The 22,306-nt window shown below is 38.6% G+C and overlaps 2 protein-coding genes across 2 annotated transcripts in view; both read right to left on the reverse strand.

Annotated features, from left to right (window-relative positions):
• Positions 1-1,314: 1,314 nt before the first annotated feature.
• bloc1s4 (biogenesis of lysosomal organelles complex-1, subunit 4, cappuccino) lies at positions 1,315-8,226 on the reverse strand. The gene is made up of 5 exons (XM_084131347.1): positions 7,860-8,226; positions 4,028-4,099; positions 2,485-2,586; positions 2,261-2,401; positions 1,315-2,167 (listed from the first exon to the last, which is right to left on the reverse strand). The coding sequence occupies exons 1-5, from the start codon at positions 8,163-8,165 to the stop codon at positions 2,072-2,074; spliced, it is 717 nt and encodes a 238-aa protein (XP_083987473.1). The 5' UTR covers positions 8,166-8,226; the 3' UTR covers positions 1,315-2,071.
• Positions 8,227-10,615: 2,389 nt separating this feature from the next.
• The window catches only part of pard6gb (par-6 family cell polarity regulator gamma b), a 39,863-nt gene continuing 28,172 nt past the window's right edge, over positions 10,616-22,306 (reverse strand). The window contains exon 3 of the mRNA XM_084131513.1: positions 10,616-12,164. Within this exon, the coding sequence (XP_083987639.1) occupies positions 11,155-12,164 (1,010 nt within the window). The 3' untranslated portion in view covers positions 10,616-11,154. The remainder of the gene's footprint in view (positions 12,165-22,306) is intronic.

Raw genomic sequence — 22,306 nt, forward strand, 5'->3', positions numbered from 1 at the left:
ATACGATCACGAGAAAACAAGAAAAAATAAAATAATGAATGGCCTCTTAGGTTTCCGTACCTTTGGATAGTTAAAAAAAAACCCTCCTCTCCCAGTTTGAAAACGCCCCAAAATTTGGAAACGCCCCCTTTTTGTACTGCAGAGACATGAGGTGTTTTCAACTTCATACAGCTCTGCGCAAACCGATCGGCGGCTGACTTGAAGCAGTGCATGCTGGTTAGAAATTTTGTCCGACTTGAGACAGCGCCGACGCCAGGTGACTGATACGTATGCCATCAAAGTACTGCAAGAGCGATTCGAGAGCAGCCGGCTGGCTCAACATGCGGCTGCATGGGCATTGACTCACCACATGACAGCGATCACGTGTTTCATTTTTATTCTAAAACCTTCAGTTCCACTAATGCTCACAAATCCTTTTTTTTTTTTATAACAGTAAAACCTCTTTTCATATAGCCTAGTCGCGATGTTATATTGTGTCATGTTAATCAAAATAAAACTGATTAAAAAAAATGTAGTTCATCATTGATAGTATAGACTAATGCTTAACTTTATTCTTGTACAAACATATACGTACCAGACAGCAACATAGTGTCGCCCAGATCCGGCCCACATCTGGTACGCGTGGAATCCACATGTACCAGATGTGGCCCGCATCTGGGCCGACACTATGTTGCTGTCTGGTACGTGTCTGTTTGTACAAGAATAAAGTTAAAAAGTAATGACAAGGCTTTCAGTCTAGTAATTGACTAACGCTTTGTGAACAGCAGGTTTTGACTGAATCATTACATTAATCTGTTCAAAAGAACGATTTGTTGGTGAAACGGACCATTTACTCACACATGAAAAATGTAATCAGTATGAGTTTGGAGTAATCACGTGGAGTTTAGAAAAGCAATTTATTTTAACCGATATAATATGACCAAATGCTAAACTATTCTTTAGGTGATTTCTTGTGTCTTGGTTCAGATCTACATGTAATATAATGTAACGTAATGTAAATCACAGAAAGAAATACACCTTTTCCCCATTGTTTTCATTGTATTCAAAATGCTTGCATTCTTTATCAGCCTTGTAATCTTTTCCTATAAAATACAGCTTTGTCATCCAATTTTATGGTTGTAGGTTTGGCTCAACATTGGTTCGGCTCAACATTGGTTCAATATCAATATCCTTCTAACAAATAAATGTGCATGCATGCACATTTTTTGTAAATCCCACTACAATTTCACAACACATTAACAGATGAAAGCAAACTCTCATAATTTTTGTGGAATACTCTACAAAGCTGTTCAACTGACCAAAAACAACAACTGATCAGTAATGAAATGTAGTCACTTTATGCTATAGGCTACATTTGGAAATTTATTACAAACAGACAATCATTAGTCACATTTATCATCATGTAACAATTAGCATAACAACTGTCCATGGACATATTAGTATAAAAGTAAATGGTCCATGAAAAACAATATTTGTTGTGGCGATTGTTTGGCTGAGTGCGGCACTGAATGCTACATAATAACCCAGAGTCAATTAACACTGGTTATATGAATTAATTAAATATTAATCGTCAACATGTGCCAGACATCGAACTTTAGACCTTAATAAGATATATCAGTGATAAATAGCAATATTGAAAATAGTGCAAAAAGATCTCAAGCACTGGAAGAAAAGACAAAGGGCAAAATAATTATAAAGCTGTAAAACTATGTACAAGTTTGAATAAAAATCATATAAACGTTTGAACTAATGTTCTGACATTTTCCAAGCATGCTTTCCCAATTATAAGAAACAATGTCAGACTTCCTGGAGAGGCACTTCAGAAAAAAAAAAAGTTATTTAAAACCAAAGCTTCTGTTGTTTATAAAACTAGCTGCCATTAGACTGCCTACTAAAATAACACTTGGCTTTGATCAGGATTCATTTTAATAAATTGCAGATAGAGTGACTGTGAAGTGTTTGTGTTAGCAATCCCAGCAGGTGTTTGCACCTGAAAGCAGGCAGCACTGCTGATGTTGGAGAACCCTGGTCTTGGTTGGTACTTCATAAAGTCAATACGATAATCTCTCCGTTACTGCTCAGACTGAGGTTTAAAGTAATCTTCTGTTCTAAATACACTGGGAAGCTCTTGGTGTCTTTGTGATTGCCTTCTTGGGCTTGCAGGTTTCTGAAGAAGAAAAAAAAGAGGCAGTAAACAATTGGTGCCAGTTCTATGCCAAATACTATGGCAAGCATGTATATACACATGTAAAGAGCTCACGTTTAAAAAACCTGGCACGGCCATTGTGCGAAAGATCTTTTTGAAGGCGCCTGGTAGGGTTCCAACTTCACCTTCACCTTCAACTTGAGTTACTTGTTCTTCCATTGCATTGACATTGGCTCCAACCATTTTGACAAAGCCCTGAGAATTAGAAGCTACACTTGAAGCAACAAAAGAAAACATCAATCCATCACCATGATTCAGGGATTGTTTAAAGTTAGTACCTCCAATTTGTCAATTTTTCGGTAAATCTCTCTCATCTCTTCCGATTTTCTTTGTATCTGTGGTAGGTTCTCATTGACCACCTGTGAGGTGTCATTTCGAATCTATAAAACAACAACAACAACAACAACAAGTTATAGCATGCTTTTTCAGTTAAAGTATTTGCAGATTGGTCAGTTAAACACCTGTGGCAACAGTGCATTAAGCAGGGGTTTAAGGGGGCCACAACAGAGTCTGTGGAAAATTTGAGGGAAGACGTAAATTGTGTGAGCTTATTTCGTCCATTAGATCGAAAGATCTGAAAAAGCCCATACATTTACCTGCCCCTCAAAGAAATTAAGGACAGAAGTCGTTGAAAGTGGACAAAAGAGACGTATTAAAATACCAGGTGTAAACAGGTATGTGTCTCCCTCGTTTACTTGAGATCAGATCGATTAAAACACATTAATACCAGGTGTAAACAGGGCCTTAAAGGCCCCCTGAAATTAATTTTAATGTTGTAGCTTTTAGTATGAATATGTTAGCTTTAAGGTTATGAATAAGCTGGTGTGTTCCAAAACAAAGACAAAATTCGCATTTAGGAGTCTCTCTCTTCCGCTAAAATGGATCACAGATTTTTTTATGACATCACCGCAGACTTTAGCTTCTTATCACATCTTCTGTCCAATCAAATGCTCTCTAGAATCTAAAGCGTCCCGCCCCCTATGCTATAAATACCACCTGGTCAAAGAGACTGGGTTGGAGATGTGTGTTCGGTTGCTCAAACACTCAAGTTTTATTCCATTTTTCAACTGTACGTTGGTTAAGAATGAAATGGCTAGAATTTATTCACACCTCTACTATTAAATCCAACGTATCATCAGCACTCGGATTCGCTTTCATGGTGCTGTCAAGTACGACTTGCAGTCTGTGAGGTAACCTAAACGCTATTGGCTATTTGAAAAGGGGTAGGAACCATTCAATATGTCGCAGCTTAGCTTCCTGTTTCAGTGGAAATTACGTCAATGCATTATACAAAGCTGCACGTTCCAAGGCACTTCAGTGGGCCTTTAAATGTAATTTTTTTATTTAGGTTTATTTATCTATTGATATTTTACTAGAGGACAGTGGATACTTCATACAAAGCTCAGTATTTTCTATATAACATTTTAATAATTTGCTTTAGGTTTAGTACAGTAACAATATACAAGCAAATACAATTTAATAAAATATCATGTTTTTTTCCCCCCAGGAAACAATTAATGGGTCTTAATACATAAAAATATATAGAAGCCTATATACAGTAATTTAGGGAGGGGGTCTTGATTGTTAAACTCAGTCTTAATTGGGTTATAACAGTGTTGTTTTAGTATTATTTATACAATATTAAAGAATTTATTTATCATTTGAATTAGCTTTTATATTTTGTTAATTTAGCTAAGAGTTGTTTTATTCGTTTTTTATTGTTCTAGTAAGCTTTCATTTATTTTATTTTTTATGTTTCAGTTTAGTTTTAATTATTTTAATAGCAACTTCACAAATGGGGGAAAAAGACATTGATCTTACCATATCAAGCATACCAACAAACTCATCAACTCTTGTAAGCATTTCTTCCAGGCTTTTCTCCAAGCACAGGATCTGCACAGCAAATATGTGATAAACGTCAAGAAAACAAAACACATGATAGACTGTACAATACTCAGTGTGCATGTGATGTAAATAAATAACAGAGGACCATTAAGAATTTAAAAAGCAGTCTGGTGTTAGCAACATAATTCAGTCAGCAGCACAGAGAACAAGTCAGTCTTTATTTAACCCATATCATGCTTGACAAATTAGGCTTGATAACTACACTGCGTTCCAACAGGACGAGTATACAGATGCATTGAAGAGACTCCGAGGGGGAAGATATTTTTAGAAAAGCGTTTTTTGTTCATTCAATGAAACATTCTTCAAAATATATTTTGTGTTCCACAGAAGAAAGTCATAGAGGTTTGGAAAGACAAAAGTGAGTAAATGACTAATGTGAACTATCCCTTTAATCCATTATATGGGAGCAATTAAAGTTTGAAAAGTAATATTAAGCTAATGAATGCCATTTTCATGTGCACACACATTAAATGAAATCCTGAGTTGACAGAGAAAGTTGATAATCTATATTATACTGATTGAGACTGAATGAATTTGTTGGGTTCTGTCAAACCAGAACTAATCCTGAATTTGTTCAGCTTATGATACATTCAGGACTTGGGCCCTTCTCCTCTAAAATTTTCTGGTCATCCACAAGGCAAACCTTAAGGGAAAGTTCACCCAAAAATAAGTTTTCTGTCATTAATTTTTCATCCCCTTATGTCGTTCCAAACGCGTCAGACTTTCGTTCATCTTCAGAACACTAATGAAAATCTTTTTGCTGAAATCAGAGAGCTTTCTATTCCTCCATTGACAGCTACGTATGAAGGTAAAATAATGTCAAATGTTTTTGAAATAAAAAAGCCTGTTGAATTGCACTACTTGAAAAAAATAGGCATTGCATTAACCATGCTTGCATTTTAATGCAATGTATTTTTAGGGTTTGCATTTTTATGGGCTGAAATTCAACATGGTTGAATATTTAGGCTGTGAATATTTCAATTAAAAACATGTCAAACACATTTTCATTATTAAAAATTCAATAATCCATATTCACCTTTCATATTTCACTTCCAAAATATTCAAACTGTTTAAAAATACAACCTGTAATATTCAACAGGCAATTTTTGGTCCATTTTATTTCGCTTTGCAAATTCGCTTCCATAAATTCAGTGGTTCAAATTCGACAGTAAATTCAACATTGACATCCAGGAACTGCAGGAAAAGCAGTAGATTGCCGAGCATACTCTCCATCTGCTGTTAGTCAACCTCACCATCAGGGGGTGCAAAAGCGCGTGTTGTTGACGAAGACAGAGCAACAGTTAGAAGAGCAAGTAATTGTGTAAAACAAGTAAAAATGCAAGCATGGTTAATGCAATGCCTATTTTTTTCAAGTAGTGCAATTCAACAGGCTTTTTTATTTAAAAAACATTTGACATTATTTTACTTTGACGCTTCAAAAAGTTAATAAAGAGATCATAAACTAATCCATATGAATTGAGCAGTTTAGTCCAAATTTTCTGAAGAGACAATTGCTTGTTAAACCGATTGAATTTTGGATTTTATTCACATATAAACATTAATCAGCGAACATAAAAGGTCATAAAGGTCAACCAAACCTGCTTGACTCGCAAGAACAAATGTCTTTGGTAACACATGAGAATGAACGTCAATGTTTTTTTCACATCAAGCGAACATGTTGGAGCTTCCGTTTACCTGATCGGATGTGTGCGTTGATGAATGTTTATATGTGAATAAAATCCAAAATTCAATCGGTTTATCATAAAGCAATTGTGTCTCTTCAGAAAATTTGGACTAAACTGCTCAAATCATATGTATTAGTTTATAATCTCTTTATGAACTTTTTGAAGCGTCAAACAAAGTGGTAGTTGCGTAGCTATCAATAGAGGAACAGAAAACTCTCAGATTTCATAAAAATAATAAAAATAATTTGTGTTCTGAAGGCGAAAGTTTACGGGTTTGGAGTGACATGAGGGGGAGTAATTAATGACATACTTTTTATTTTTGGGTGAACAAACCCTTTAAATGAGCAGCAGTGTTCTTCTTTGAAAGCAGTGTTCTTCAGTTTTCTTCAAACTATCCTTCCATATACACATTCTTGTTCAGTATTTTATGATGGTGGACTCATGAATGCTAGAGTAGTGTGCAGATGACATGCTGACACCCCCTTCCACACAGAGTAACAGTTTTGAATTTCTTCACATTGTTCTCTATCCAATTGCAGAAATAGTTTTATAATCTTATCCAGCCTGGTTAAACTTTTTCGACAGAGGCATGGCCAAACCCAGGTTCATGTTCTTCATTAGGCAGGGGGTGCTAAAACTCACATGATTTTAATCACATGAAACAACTGACTTATGACCTCTTTATATGAACTGATCCTAAAGGTTCCCATACTTTCTCAAACAAAGATGATTTAAAAAAAAAAAAGATGTGATATTTGTTTAACTGGGTTTTCTTTTTCTAGATAGAGGACTCCGATCACAACTCTGTACTTCCATCATAATCACCTTATTACAAATAGCATTATAAAGTGTTGTTATGCAGGGAAACAATATTATACTCATGGGAGTAACCACATACTGCAAGCCAACATGAGTCACACACTATGGTTTATCTAAAGCAAGTTGCCATTCATTCGAAATGGCATTCAGATATTCAACAATTTATCAGTTTATGTAGTGTTACAAACAGTGAAACACTACCAATTCAGTGTATGTGTTTGTGTATTAGTTGTGGAGAGAGTTTTCAGTGACACTTTCTGCAGGTTACATCGCTATACCAGTAGGTGGAGACACTGGGTCTCATTCACTAATAATTGCGTAGATTATTTGTTTTTGTACACAAAACTTCTCATGAAAAAATAAATAAAATCACCAAATGAGCCTATTTCACACATGCTTACACACATCATGCACAAACTATTGTTTACGTACGATTGGTAAGACCCGTGCTGCATAAACCGTATAGTAGATACTACTTTGTTTGAAACATGTTTCTTCAATATATAGTAGCCTTTGCATGTTGAAATTGCTTCCGGGGGCGCCGCAATCCGACTGAAAGGGCACAACTGCTATGCATGCAATTAAGACATACTACAACATCCATGTTGTCACTGTCATCTGACCTACTGTGTCACGGGATAACAAAGTGTCCACTGTCCAATGGATGCGAACTTCAGAATCTCAAAAAGTAGTAGGTCATCCAGGTATTTTTCACCAACTGTTTTATGAATATTGTGAATTCGGACATTCTACTCCGCTAACATACGGGTTTTCACCTACTATATAGTATAGTAGTAGGCATAATCAGACGCTGCGCAGGACTTGTGTTTATGAGTGAGTAATTGAATCATTCATTCAGGAATGAAACATCACTACTAGGTGTTACTCGGAAGTTGATTATGCTGTGGCTTCTTTTAGAACGATTTTCCTTGGTGGATAAAAAATATAGACAGAACTGGCAATACTGTTTTGAAAATACAAGTTGATATCAATAATCATTCATATGTTGTATCAAGATCATATTCACACTCGTGCTGCAGTATGGCCGAATCAGAGCAGTACAAATATTCAGAAGAACAACATGCTTGCTTATATGTGATATAGGCTAATAATAATGAAGAAGAAGAAGATGATGATGATATACTGACATTTTTTCTATCCTGCTTTTATTGTGTGTATTGAAGTTTATGCATTATCATGTTAAACAGGCATGCCAAAGAAGGACTTTGCATATGTGTCCTTACCTCTTCTTCCGCGTTGGCTCTGATATAAGAGGAGTATGTGATGGCCGTGTGTCTCAGTAGTTCGTCGTCTTGTGTCTGCTCCGGCTCGCTCTGGTCCTGGGTTTCTCCGGCTGCTGAGATCGGGCTCTGGGCCACTGCAGCGCCGAAGCTCGGGCTCTGAGACACGGTACCGCTGCTCAGGGCCTCACTCACCATAGACAAGCTGCTGGCGCTTTGGGACACGATGCCGCTGTCTCTGCTCACCTCTGCGCTGGACTCCTCCAGGGGTGACAGCACCGCTGCTGCCCTGTCAAAGCGATGCTCCATGGTTCGCTATCCACTACACTGCTCTTGTTTATGTGGAAGTGAACGCAGACCAGCATGTGCGCATGCGCAAGTTTAATAGCCAATCAGAGAACGGGTTGGCCACATGTTGGTCATGTGATATATAAGGGTCAAAGCAGAGACTCAAACGGATAGATGACTTCAAAAGTGGTAAATACTTGACACGACAATAAATCAGACAGACAGACAGACAGATAGCGTTTCCTTCCCAAATGATATTTAAAACTATTAAAAAAAATATGGTTCATAAAGGATCCAGGAAATTGCTGTGCAATGCAATCTTAACAAAAACTATGAATGTAAAAGAACACTATAGAATGTGTTTTGTCCATCTCAATTTTATTTTATAAAAAAAAAAAAAAAAACCTGACATCAGTAAAAACCATATAGACATTATTTACATGTATTTAGTATTGTAACTACCATTTTAAGTGTGGTTTGACTGCCTGGCTAATATATGACACTGAAATGTTGGTCTATAATAACCGGCGCTCTGAAACTGTCCTAACACGACTGACCGAAGACACAATCTGTCATATTTTTTTTAAAGTAATCTCATTTTTAGCTCATCCTGTTTTGAATTTCTGTTAAATTTATTCAGTGTTGATGATACACAGACATACAGATGATCCAAGACAACAACAATGATACGAATGGCAAATAATTAATGCAAAATATAAAGTGATTCTTAGCTAAATAGACGCAGTTCAGGCAGTGACCAACAGATGGCGACACAGAACAAATGTATTTTGACTCACACATGTTATACCATGCCCTTGCTTTTACCAAAATGAAAATATTTCCAGTGGTCAGATCCAAATAGTCTGTTTGAGTGAACTATGTCTGTAGGAGGGGCAGTAAGGCACAAAAATGGTGGATATGAAGGTAAGTCTTTGTTTAAGAAGACAAATACAATGCAGTCAACCTAAAAGCAAAAGGAAGGTACATCCACAGTGGTTTTAAATTATATACAAATGTATTCCACAGACTCTCTCTCTCTATAAAACAAAATTAAGAATGAACTGGTGTGTTCCCAATATAAAAAAAAATGATATAAGACTTAATTTTATACCTGAAGTTTGCTTGGACCGTATGCTCAGTGGCAGCATTAACATTAAAGCCATTAAGGATATGACTAGTATGAGACAGCAGTCTGTTCAGCTGTGGTGATTTGAGTGGAGGTCAGAGGTGAGGGTTCATTAACAGTGAGGTGACAGCAAATATGTGTACAGAATAAAACAGAGGGAACCAACTTACATTCCACTGGTCTCCTGAAGTCAGGAGAGCTTCAAGAGGACATACAAGTGTGAAATACCTATATGTGATGACCAATTACACTCCACTGCAGTCAAATAAACCAGAAACAAAGTCAAATTAAATCCCACAGGGCCAAAATCAACATACTGTAGTAGTAAATGTCTCAAAAAAGTGATGGTTTAAGTTTTATGTTTCTTGTCTAAATAAAAACATCCACAATTTCCAAAAAGCCTTTTTGTAATGCTGACACAAGTGATATTTAAATATTCGGAAACAAACATTCTGAGGGAATCCGCCAAATTGTGAATTACTGCATATAAAGGTATTAAACATACAGCAGACATTCATTACTGAAAGTTAATAATAATGATTATTAAAGGACAACTCCAGTGAAAAATGAACCTAGGGGTAATTAACACATGGTTACTGAGTCGATTGTTCCCTGGGATGCGTTTTCATGAAAATCGAATATAAAGAGTTTTATCTTTAAAAACAGATTAGCTTATAACGCTAGTATATGGGGCACAGAGTAAGTAAAAGTAAATCGCTAGTTAATACTACTAACAAGGCTCAAAATAGCCTCACACTAACACGGTAGCATAATGAGGGTCCCTACATGCAAACCGAAGCATTGAGAACTTTGTTAGTGTACAGACAGTTTAATAAGAAGATAGTTTATAAAGACAGTACATTACGCGTTTACAGACAGGATCCATCTTGGAAAACAGTCTCAACTAATCGAGTCACGAACGCCGTGCTACGTTAGATTTCACAAACGTAATTCCTATCAACAAGCTCACTTAGCACGGCGTTCGTGACTCGATTAGTCGAGACTGTTTTCCAAGATGACGCCTGTCTGTAAACGCGTAATGTACTGTCTTTATAAAGTATATTCTTATTAAACTGTCTGTACACTTACAAAGTTCTCAATGCTTCGGTTTGCATGTAGGGACCCTCATTATGCTACCGTGTTAGTGTGAGGCTATTTTGAGCCTTGTTAGTGGTATTAACTAGCGATTTACTTTTACTTACTCTGTGCCCCATATACTAGCGTTATAAGCTAATCTGTTTTTAGAGATAAAACTCTTTACATTCGATTTTCATGAAAACGCATCCCAGGGAAAGATCGACTCGGTAACCATGTGTTAATTACCCCTAGGTTCATTTTTCACCGGAGTTGTCCTTTAATTCTATTCAGTTATTAACTTAATTAGACAGGGCAAAAAAAAAAAGGGGGGTGGGGGGGGTGGGGGCTTGCTGATTAAGAGTAAATTCATTTTGGCATTTGCATAATATAATCAGCTTTTTCATTATACCAGGAACAAATGTTTGTTTTCAGGTACAAACCGTAAACAGAAGACAACAGTACGCACACACAGGTCTAAACCCAATTTCTGGTCCCAAGACACATTTAGATAACATGATTAAAATTAACCTCCAAACAAGAACTGAGAAACACTGATAGACAAAATAAAAAGTGTCTCTGCTTGGAAAAAGAGACATACCACTGAATTGGACACATTTTTTTACATAAGACATTACAACACATGGAAGAAAAAAACAAACATTTAAAAGAGTAAAATTCCAGATATTGTTTCTGTTAAATTAGCCATTTTACAAAACCCTTAAAGTTTGGTGAGGTTCAAAGTTGAGTCTGATGTCCCAGGCTGAAAAGCCGAGTCTCTGGGTGGTCTGGATTTTATATGTGACTGTATTATAAAGTGATGACTGTGCCATCCTCCTCAACCCCTCCTCTAGGTAAAGCCAGGCTGTGACGGGGGTCTGTCCTCAGGCTACTGAGGATTTTGTGTAGGCTGCCATTGCTTTCCCGCATAACGGGGTTGCTGCTGTGGTAGGGGTTGTTTTGGAGGGTAAGGTCCTTGTGCAACTTGTAACTCAAACTATTGTGCACTGTGCCATTAAAGCTCGGTTGAGAGTGGAAAGAGGCCGTGGACACAGTGGATGGAGGTCTCGTTTGGGGTCGTGTAGGGGGGCTGGGTGGGGTTACGGTGGTTGTTTGCGTCTGGGACCGGGATGCGGTTGAAGCCACTGAGGCATTGGAGCGTCGTGATGGCCGCTTGATGTTGCTCTCAATTACGATGTCCGACTCCTCATCACTCTCCAGATCTTCTGGGCTGTAGCCATGAGAGATGGCGGTGGCACCGGTGGGAGCGGTCATGGCGGGGTATCCCACCGAACCGCTGCTGTCGGATGACTGACCCGAGCTGCCCGAGATACGACTGCTGCGCACCACATTGTTGCGCTGGTTCACCGGCTTCACGGTCACAATAAGGTTGTGGCTGTTTGCGATCATCATGTCAGTCACCTGGTCCAATGTCTTTCCTGTCACCTCAATACCATTGACTTCCAGGACCTCATCATTGACGGCCAGCAGGCCCGTACTCTCGGCCAGGCCTCCAGGTACCAGGCGGGAAATGAAGATACCCGGGACCTTTTCCAAGCCGTGGGGTGTAACACGAACACTGGTGCCATCACGGATGTAGAATCCAAGGGGCTTGTCCGAGCCGTGCCGGTAGAGCCGCACTCTTCGGTGAGATTCAGGAAGGATGTCCACATCAATAATGGACGATACAGGACGGAAATCTTGAGGCATGCCAATGCGGATGTGGGGCCGTTTGCGGTTCAGGTCATTCCGAAGAGTGACCACTGCCTTCTTTTTCCGAGTCAGAGTGCTGGTGCCGAAGTTGCTGTAGTCAACCTCTTCTGCAAGAGTAAACGAAAATGATGACTATTAATGCTTAAGTTGATTAAAGATGCAAATTATGATTCATTACAACTGAATCTAGTGACATAACATGTCTCATAAGTACAAAGAAGGACCATTTCCATAAAGGGATAGTTCACCCAAAAATGAAAATTTTGTCATCGTTTACTCTCATGACGTTCCAAACCCGCAAGACTTTCGTTCATCTTCGGAACACAAATGGAGATATTTTTAATGAAATCTGAGCTTTTGTCTATGTTTGCTGATCAATGTTTATATGTGAATAAAAAGCCTAAATGTCTCTACAGAAAATTTGGACTAAACCACTCAATCCATATGGATTAGTTTTACAATATTGTTATGAACTTTTTGAAGCATCAAGGTAGTAGATGCATAGCCGTCAATGGAGGGATAGAAATTTCACAGATTTTATCAAAAATATCTTAATTTGTTTTCCGAAGATGAAAGAAAGTCTTGCAGGTTTGGAACGACATGAGGGCGAGTAACTGATGATAGAATTTAAATTTTAGCCAAAAATATGGAAATGTACATCAACACGGTAAAGCAGGGGTGTCCAAAGTCAGTCCTGAGGGCCACTGTCCTGCAAAGTTTAGCTCCAACTTGCCTAAACACACCTGCCTGGAAGTTTCTAGTATGCCTAGTGAGACACTGATTAGCTGGTTCAGGTGGGTTGGAGCTAAACTTTGCAGGACAATGGCTCTCCTGGAGTAGGTTTGTACACCCCTGTGGTAAAGGAAGCTGAGATTAGTGTGATAAACTTCAGCCTTAGTACTGTTAAAAGGTAAAGCTTCATATGAAGTTGTGGATGAGGACAAGCATGCAAATCTAATCAGACCTGCTGGACGGTTTATATCCCTCAGATACTCTATGTATTATGGTGTAACATGACTTTTCTGGCATGCTAAACCAAAACATGAGGCCACCTTATCGCATCATTACAAAAATGTAACCTTAACTACTGACAGAACACAAAGGTCTCTGTTGAAGGTATTTATCAGAGATGAAGTTATCTGCATTATCTGATATACGCCGATAAGTGTGGTAAGAACAGCATAATACTTAAGCACATAGATTAAGAGATCAAGTGTGATCACAAGGTCTTCTTCAAAGTCCTACTGAAAAAGACAACACATCTTAAAACAGAAGTACAATATTGAAATGTCCCATAAGACCAAGGACATGCTTACCAAGTTACAGTGTTTTAATAAGGCTTCTATTTAAACACTAACATAACTTAGTCCAACAACACCCTCTCTGTGCTACATCAGACAGCCATCAACCACACCTGGACTGTTCGCTTTGGATATAAGGCATAGTTTCCAGTGCAAGTTTATCTGACTTCCCAGCATGAGTTCTCAAGAAAGACAGGCAAGAAAATGCCCACCTTCTGTTCAATTGCTCTAAAATCAATTTTTAAAAATGCTTACACAAAGCTTCCGAATGTTCATCAAAGCATCCAGACGCAGTTGTTCTTAGTTTGGCTCTTTGGCGGCCTGATTATTTTGATTGAGTCCAGACAGACTTTTATTATGTCCTGGAATTTTAGCCACAACTGCAAGTCTCTTGATAGGAAACACATTGAAGTGTTTCTGCTTCTGGCCTTCATTAAGAAGGGTACCGTTCTCTCCAAATGTACACCCTCAACTGTCTTCTTCTGAGAAAAACTATGAACACCTAGCAGAACATGTAGAAACTGTGGAGGACTTACTTTGTGAGTAAGCAAAGATAAAGCGCATACGTTAAACCTGAAGTCTGGCGTCTGGGAGTTGGAGCTAGAGCACTAGATTTTTTTTTTTTTTTTTTTTGCCTGGCAGAAACTATTCTCCACTGGATTTTCCATTCTGACTCCTGGTGTCCAGTCCAGACTGGTATCGGCATGGACCCAGTGTGGATTATTGAACCTCCAAAGGGACTGAGAGTGAGGGCAAGCCACTAAGTCACCAAGCCTAAACTACTCCTGACAGAGTAATCCTCACTGCACTGATGCATGATGGGAAAATAAATTCAGCTCAGTGATCAAAGGACAGTTTCCAGACATTTCCAGGGGAAAGTGAATGGCACAGTGCCTACCAGACAGAAAACAAAGACTACAGGTTCAAGGAAGGCAACGATGTTGCCCAAGAAAGTTTTATTAAATGGAAGTTTTCATAAAAGAGAGGGATGGTGATTCAATGGTGATTAACAATGTGCCTAAATCATTCCATACATTCTTTTGTACAAACAAATACAGCAAGCCACATTAACTTTTTATTTATTTAAAGGTTTAAGCACTAAATGGCAGATTCTTGAAATTTGAGGTTATGGACATCCACAATACTAACTCAAGGGCAAAACTATTTTTCTTTTTAGAAAAAACTCTATTTTTTTTGGAAAACATTGATTTCCAAACCCTAATTTGTCTTGAGGCTGCAAAGACCAAGAAAAAAAAGTATTTAGATTAAAGCAGCTCAGCCAACAAAACTCCTAATTTTGATGGAAATGTCCTGACTGCTTGAAGGCACAATAACTTAAACACTTAATTTATAGTTTATTTTTTATAATAATTCTACACTTTACTCAACAGATATTTTGACCTTTAAATTAAGAACGAAACCATCTGTGAATGGCGCACGCACACGCACAGCGAGAGAGACACAGTCCTCCCTTGTTTTATCATTTTATTATTGCATAACTTTGCTCCACCAAAACAATTTTAAAAAAGTATTCCATAACAGATTAAACCTAAATAATTGATAATTCTATACATTTTTGTATAATAAAGTTCTAAAATTCTATTCTAATGTTAATACAACAGAATATCTAGGATACTCAGCCTTACCTATAAAAATCACAACCAGAAAACAACAAACATGCATTAAAATAACAGAATTGTTGAGATGAAGGCAGAAGTAAAGTAAACAAAGCCTACAAACAGTTAACTCAGCACAAAGAAACCAGTGAAATAATTTCTCATATGCTGTCAATCAGAAATAGACAGCTCAAGTGAATGAAGTAACGCTTCAGTGCTGTCCCTGGCACTGCAGTCACCTGACTGGACTCCATGGGGAGGGGTCCGGCCCCAGAGTCAGGGCAGAGGTCACTGGAGATGTGGTGGGTGAGCCAGGTCAGAAAGGAATAGACCCTACACATTCCACCACAGTGCCTCAACTAGGAATGCAGAAGTTGCTTCACAACTTAACCGATATGACCTACAACATATTTGAAGCATAATTCATCAGTTGAGGGTAAAGCGGTATGGTCCCTATCAGTCACCCATGGGTGGGTGTGGGAAAGAGGGGTGGGCGAGGTCTCAGGGCTTTGTTATGTTGTCCCACCTCTCGTTAACTTCCACACTGAAAGGGTCTTTTTCCAAGTTCTTTTGGATTTTTACAAACGCTCATAAAAGCAGGCCTCAAAAGAGTTTTATGGCCAATCATTATGCCACCCAACAGGGTTTATTTTCCCATTTTCTCCTGCATTTCCTACTGTTTGTTCTGGAGAAACTGCCAATACGATTCTCATTCCTATTTCCATGACACCCTGCACAAATTCCTGTCTGGGGTCTATTATTTGCATTGCTGCTGAATAATGCTCTTGGTAGGAATCATCTGCTGATGACATGAGTGAATAAAATGATGTGCATTAGCATTGAGTGGCAGGTAGCCCTAAAGCAATTGTGCATAACAATACCCTGCTTGAGAGCCTATATAGCACCCAGACAAACAGAATGTTGATTTCCATAACATCACCAAACTACATGCCCGGTGAACTCGGGAACTCTAGTGTGAATTGCATATATTATCCGATCATATACATGTAAAGCAGACACAGGTACCCGAGGGTTCACCGCAGTGCAGGATCAGGGTAATGTCCTCTCAGACAGAGCCCCCTGGGAGAGTCCGTCTGTGTTTGCTTTAAACCGTCGCACTCAAATTTCCCTGGCTGAATGGAGCGATGGCTTTTGGCTTCTCTCTGTAGCCCTGAGAGAGATTAAAGGAGGAAGCCCCTCCTTCACTAGTGCACACTCAGCAGAGCTCTCTATGCAGGCTCATACACACCCCTATGGGTTTTAACTCGTGTTACCCACAGTGCACTGGCGAACACATCTGGGAGAAGTTAACAGCAGCGGTGAAGGGTGGAGACTGTGTCGGGAGATTAAACTCCCTTGCCATCTTTTTGCAATGTTGCATAAGGACTGCTTTTAACAGGTAGACAAACTACGAAAGTTATTTTAGACATTCCACCAACTCTACCCTGGTCTGGAGAGGATTTCAGCTCAAATACAGGTAGTACGTCTACTGTGCCATTCACATGCTTCTCAATGCAGCTTTACACATAAGCCATCTCTACATGAAAACATATGCTTAGTATTTAACCTTGTTCTCCACCCCCCATATGTTCTGCAAGTGTGGCCAAGTTTAGGACATGAATGCCAAGAGTCCTTTAGGCCCAACCTAACTAAGCATGTCCTTTCTTTGCATTACATAATTACTTCAGCTGCCAGTACATACAGTCCACATAAATTTAAATAAAGATTATTAAAAGAAATCACACAAAGCTCTGAGGCTGAAAGTAAATGTTTGGTTATGAAGTGTGTGCGGAGCTGACAAAAAGAGACAAGAATGGAAAAGATGTGGGGAACTGAGGATGACCGTCAGGAAGCAGAACATGGTTCAGGATGCACTGGCTGCCCTCTTCACGCTATGGTGCATGTCGGTGGTGCTTTTATGGCCTCATTCACATGAGCAAGAGGAAACTGACCAGTTTCAGTCCTGATGAACAAAGAAAAATGTAGAAACTATAAGACTGTAAGCAAACCATACTAGCTTTGGCTGGGGTCTCTGGACCTGACACCAGGATCAAAGCTTATGCAGCCTGATGCTGGTGTGACCCTAAAGGCAGTAAGAAAAGAGAAATAGATTACTACTATGCTTGGCACTTGGCAGTGTAAACCTTGTGTTCGTATTCACCTGTCACCATCTTTTGCCAAGACAAGCAAGGGAATAGTTATGATTGCGCTGAAATAATCAATCAAGAAGAAAACAGGTAATATAAGAAATAAAACTGCATTTGGAAATCATCCAGCAAGATTTATAATGAAAATTGCCTGAGAGATTTGCCCTCCACTGTGATGTTACATTGATAAGTCAATATAATTACTGATATGCAATTTAAAAAAAAAAACTTCAAAAATGTCACTATTACATAGCAATAATTAAACTAAAACAGGCCAAAAAAATTGCCATAGACTTAGACTGAAAGAGGGACCCCAAGCCATTTGCATAAAAAGATACTTTTGAGAGGGGGTGGTGATGCTTTTGTTTTGACAACTAAGACTCCACTCAGAACACCATAGAAACTGCCTGGCAACACCCTGTCAATGCCCCACAACACCCTAGCATCGTTTCACCATTTATTTTTTATTTTTTATAAAATCTAAGTCTTATATTATTTCATATCACTTTACTGTGGTAAGGCGACACTTAAAAGAACTTAATTTCACAAATCATGCAACAAAAAAACAATATGCAGATGCAGTGCAAGTGGATGGCACAATTGATATCCTCCTTTTACTCCCTTTAATCCACTGATTTGCTATCTGCTACACCGTACTCCTGCGGTGCTCACAGAGGTCAAGCGGTGAGTTTGAGTCATCAGTGATGAGGGGGTGAGTCCTCATCTGGCTCTGACATCATCCTGCTTTTGAGATGATCCCCAACCCCAAAACAAGCTGCTAAGTGAGACGTTCCAGATCTGCTCTCTAATCTCTTACTGTCATGGGTGACACCAAACAGCAACGAGTTTAGAGGGGGTGCAGGAATGAGAGAGGATTAAGGTGTTAAATGGCACTCGCAATCTGTCCCTTTAAACCTGTTTGTGGAGGAAAGAAAAACTAGGATAATCAGATAAATGGGGTGAAAAGTTTCATAGCATCCAAAACAAGCTAGCCTATACTACAAAGACATTTTTGGCCGTAACAGCAATTTTTTGGTTTCGGGCCAAAAGTGTTTTGAAGGGACTAAATATTTGACTGAAATAGTGGTTTAATTAGCGATTATTTTTTACTGTTCAGCATTTATTTTGTGATTACAATGTGGACAACTACACAACTACAGAAGTTAAACGTGTCAGCTGTTTGGACTCTAGGACTCTGTGACAATATTGATTTCTCAATTTTAATCGATAATAATAGGGATTCTTAAATCTCAAGATCGATCTTTTAGTCTATGTGGTTCTCTGTTGATGCGTGAAAAAAAACTTCATACGGTCTTTAATCCCTCGCTGTTTTATTTGAGTGTTGATTATTAAATAAATGTGATTAATTCATTACATTTTTTTAAAAGTTTATTTTCATTTTAATTAATTAAAAAGTCAGATATGAATACAATTACACAAATTTATAAAAAAGAAAAAAATAATTTTTGGCTTCAGTTTTCAGCCAAGTGCATCCTGAATTTTCATTGAAGATCCTGTTTCACTCTGAAATACATCATATTACAGAATAATTACCCATACGTGTATAGTAGCCTTTTCAATCATTCAAATATCACATACTGTAATTATTTTAGAACTTTTTTTTTAAAGGAACACTCCACCCATTTGCATTAAGCTTTGCATTGTTAGAAACCCAGTCATACTATTGAATGGTCGTGCAACACGCTCTCATTTTCCCCTGAGACGGGAGAAATCCGTTATTTACCTCTTACACTTCCTCCTACAATGACGCAAAAATCGTAATTTTGCGTCATTGTAGGAGGAAGTGTAAGAGGGGGGGATTTCTGTTGAGACTACAGACACTCGTTCCTCATCTTTCCCAGGGGGCGGGAACCGCTCACGCTACAGACCTATTACAGATCAGTGGGTGGGACTTTACTCTGAAACTGAAAGCAATATCCTCCATCTTGTTTGAAGCTAAGCTAACAGGCGCTGTGGAGACAGATGTAAAGTTATGACAATAGCGGAGGAGAGTGCTCAATATGATATAGAAGAAGAGGATTTCGGAAGTCTGATGCTTGAATCAGGTGTTTGTGGCTACCTTTACAAGCCGCATTATAGCGAAGAGCAGCCGAGGCAGAAGACCTGGCACGAGGAGCCCGGACTGGCTCGAGTTAGGGCGGACTGGTGGCGCCGGTGATCTCACTATGCAACTACGAACCGCTACGAACACAGAGATAGAGTCCGTCTGCGGCAAAGAATTTCAACGATTACAATTTCTCCTGGACGAAATCTCTGAATCAGACGAGGACACGGACGTTTGTGTTGTGAACTATCCTAGTTTCGCACCGCATATGTTCTGACTGAACATCCAGGTACCATGCAATAATTCACCTTTTCGAAAGAAATACAAACGAGGAGTAATGCACTAATGAGTTCGCCAACTAACTAGACATTTTGTGTGAAATTAATTTCAAGCTCTGGTGGTAGCTAGCCTTGTAGACGGAAGAGTGATTTCTCTTATAGGCAGATATGCGCTTTCTGGATTAGTGGGAGTGGCTTGCGGAGCTGTGCAATGTGGTGCATTGTGGGAGTTGTTGTCTTTCATACAAATGCGTCCTGAAGTTATTTTTTGTCTTTCCTCGGTCACGAAGGCACCAAATTCAAAATTAATTTTACATTTCGACTACATATATGACCCACTTTAAGTAAAAAACAATGTTCAAATGGGTGGAATGCCCCTTTAAAGATTTTGTACATTCTGCTGGTGCTGGCAATCCACAAAACATTGCTACAATATTAAAAATGAAAATAAACTTTTACTGGACTATGATTAGAGGTTATAGATTTTTTTTTAAATAGCCACACGTTTTGCAAGTACTTATAACTTTTGCACATTCGTAATAACAACCAAATTTTAAACATTAAAAAAAAGCTGAAACAATGGAAAATGCAGAAGGAAAAGGATATGTTGGTTTGGAAACAGTAACTACATAGCTATACTGTATCATCTTCCATTAAAGATGAACTATTCGCAATGCAAGGCAAAAAACAATGTTGCGAAACCAACAATGAAAATGATTCCAAACCACAGCAAAAAAATGCTTAAACTGCGATTTGCTCTTCTGCAGAGTCTAAGCTTTGAATTATACTGCGGTTTATGATTGAAAATTATGCTGCAGTCTTCACATAAATAATTAGAACATACTGCAACTCAGCGCAAGTTAAAACTCTTGGAAGAATCATGTTTACTTTTGGTGAGGGTCCTGAGTCACATTCCCAACAGACTTGCAGGTAAATTATCAGGAGTCTAAGTAAAAGATTCAACAACAAGAGTTTTTAAAAAGCACAACTACATAAAATAGATTTATGGCTGGTGCCAGGAGTGTTGGCCACATGAGGCAGTCATGCATTGTTTCTTGTCAGGACGAGCCTCTTTCTCCCTGCTGTTATTGAGAGAGTCTTCTCAAGGTCTGGGCAGGTTCAGGCTGGTCTTCCACACCTGTACTCAACACACTCCCTTTCACAACCCACTTCCTGAATCAGACCTGCTGAAATTGTGTGCCAAGATCTCAGATTCCACCTCACTCCGCTGCCTCTGTTTGCCGTGATGACCCTCACGTGTAGACACGTATAACACGTAACACACACTCAATAGCTCACACAGATAAGGTCCGAATGTATTAAAAGCAAGATACTATCAGAAAGTGATCTTATTATCTAATATTTTGAAATAAGAGCACAAAAATATGAACTAAGAAACATGAGCGTAAAATTGCAAGTCATGTTCTATGATAAAAATATAATGACACGTCATGACCAGAGTTTTGCTACAGCAGATTCAGCCAAAGGTCCTATCAAATGCTTCAAGCTGTCAATTTTTCAGCCTGAACTGCATCTGGTTTAACTGGCTTCTCCCACATTCACAGTTGAACTCCTGAACTGCATGGCAGCAGAGATTTCTACAGATAAATTAATCTGTTTTGTTTTCAAAGCTGGGCGACTGAATCTTATCTACTAAGGAGTTACACACTGAATCAAAGTCATTAGATGAAAGGCAGATCCATGATGCACTTCTGAAGCCTAATGGTTAAAGATGCAGGTTCTATCACAAGAAAGAATTACTAGCATCACAACTGTGATCAGTTGTTATTGTGCCCTTACACAAACCACTTAACCTAAGGTTACTTTGTTACTTCGCTGCCCCTCTAGTCAGTGGACTGTAAAGTAACTGTAGATAAAAGTCACTGCTAATTGGCAAGCAACAACCAACAGATTTGGCTAAGTATTTCAGACTCAGTGGCCAAACAGAAAAGACCTCCATCCATGGATCCTATTTGTAAAGGCCAAGCAGGATTTTGTCTTTTTCTTCTTCTCTGATTTCTCATTAAGGCAGATAATAGAGTGGGGCAGGTGTGACATAATTTTGTAGGCCAACCGTCAGTCAGCATCACACTGGTTCCCTCGACAAAAAACCCAATAGGATTTTCCAAGAGGTTTTTGGATTATCGCTAAAAACAAACTTTGTGATCAACAAAAGTTTATGATACTTGCATGTTTTTTCCATCAAGATAATAAATCACAGATGAACAACTTCTGAATTTTGAAGCCTAAATGCAGTCGCCAGAAGTAAAAAGCTAAAGGTAGACTATAAACAAACTACACCACGGCCCCACAAATTCAACGTCACCATCACTAAGCTAAGCTAGACACCAAGTTATCAAAAAATATTTTCCCCGAACGTTAGAATAGTTTGTAAGAGCACAATTATAAGCATGAACAATGCTGTAAAAGCAGACTGAGTTTATCTTTTCGGCGTAATGACATTTAATCTCCTTGACAACCTCTGTAGTCCCATTTAGCCGCCTTTTTCAAAGCACGTAACAGCTTAAAAAAAAAAAAAAATCACGAGTGGGGTAATATTGATGTATTTTATGTCATGGAATAAAACGTGAAAGTGTCTTGAGCTTGTGTTCACCACATTCCTTATTTCAGCCATTTAACCAAACCCCCATTCAAAAAAAACCATTGACTTTGGGATGATTGAACTGGATGTGCTAAGAATGCTAACTCGCTTTCGCATTTTGGCCTACAAAGTGATGTCATACCTGCACCACTCTATACAAGTACTGAAACCAGTGCAGTGTAATTATTATGTCCCAAATCCGAGCATGTTGAAATTAAGATGTATGAGCTCTGATGCAGT

Source organism: Abramis brama (assembly GCF_963993115.1).
Source record: "Abramis brama genome assembly, chromosome: 12".
Lineage (NCBI taxonomy): Eukaryota > Metazoa > Chordata > Actinopteri > Cypriniformes > Leuciscidae > Abramis > Abramis brama.

Bases quoted from the DNA above. Each gene is read 5' to 3' on its own strand.
- bloc1s4 (XM_084131347.1), bottom strand. From the start codon at position 8,165: ATGGAGCATCGCTTTGACAGGGCAGCAGCGGTGCTGTCACCCCTGGAG. The intron at 4,100-7,859 runs GTAAGGACACAT...TTTGCTGTGCAG, and splicing joins GAGCCAACGCGGAAGAAGAG to ATCCTGTGCTTGGAGAAAAG. The intron at 2,587-4,027 runs GTAAGATCAATG...GTTGTTTTATAG, and splicing joins TTGTTGGTATGCTTGATATG to ATTCGAAATGACACCTCACA.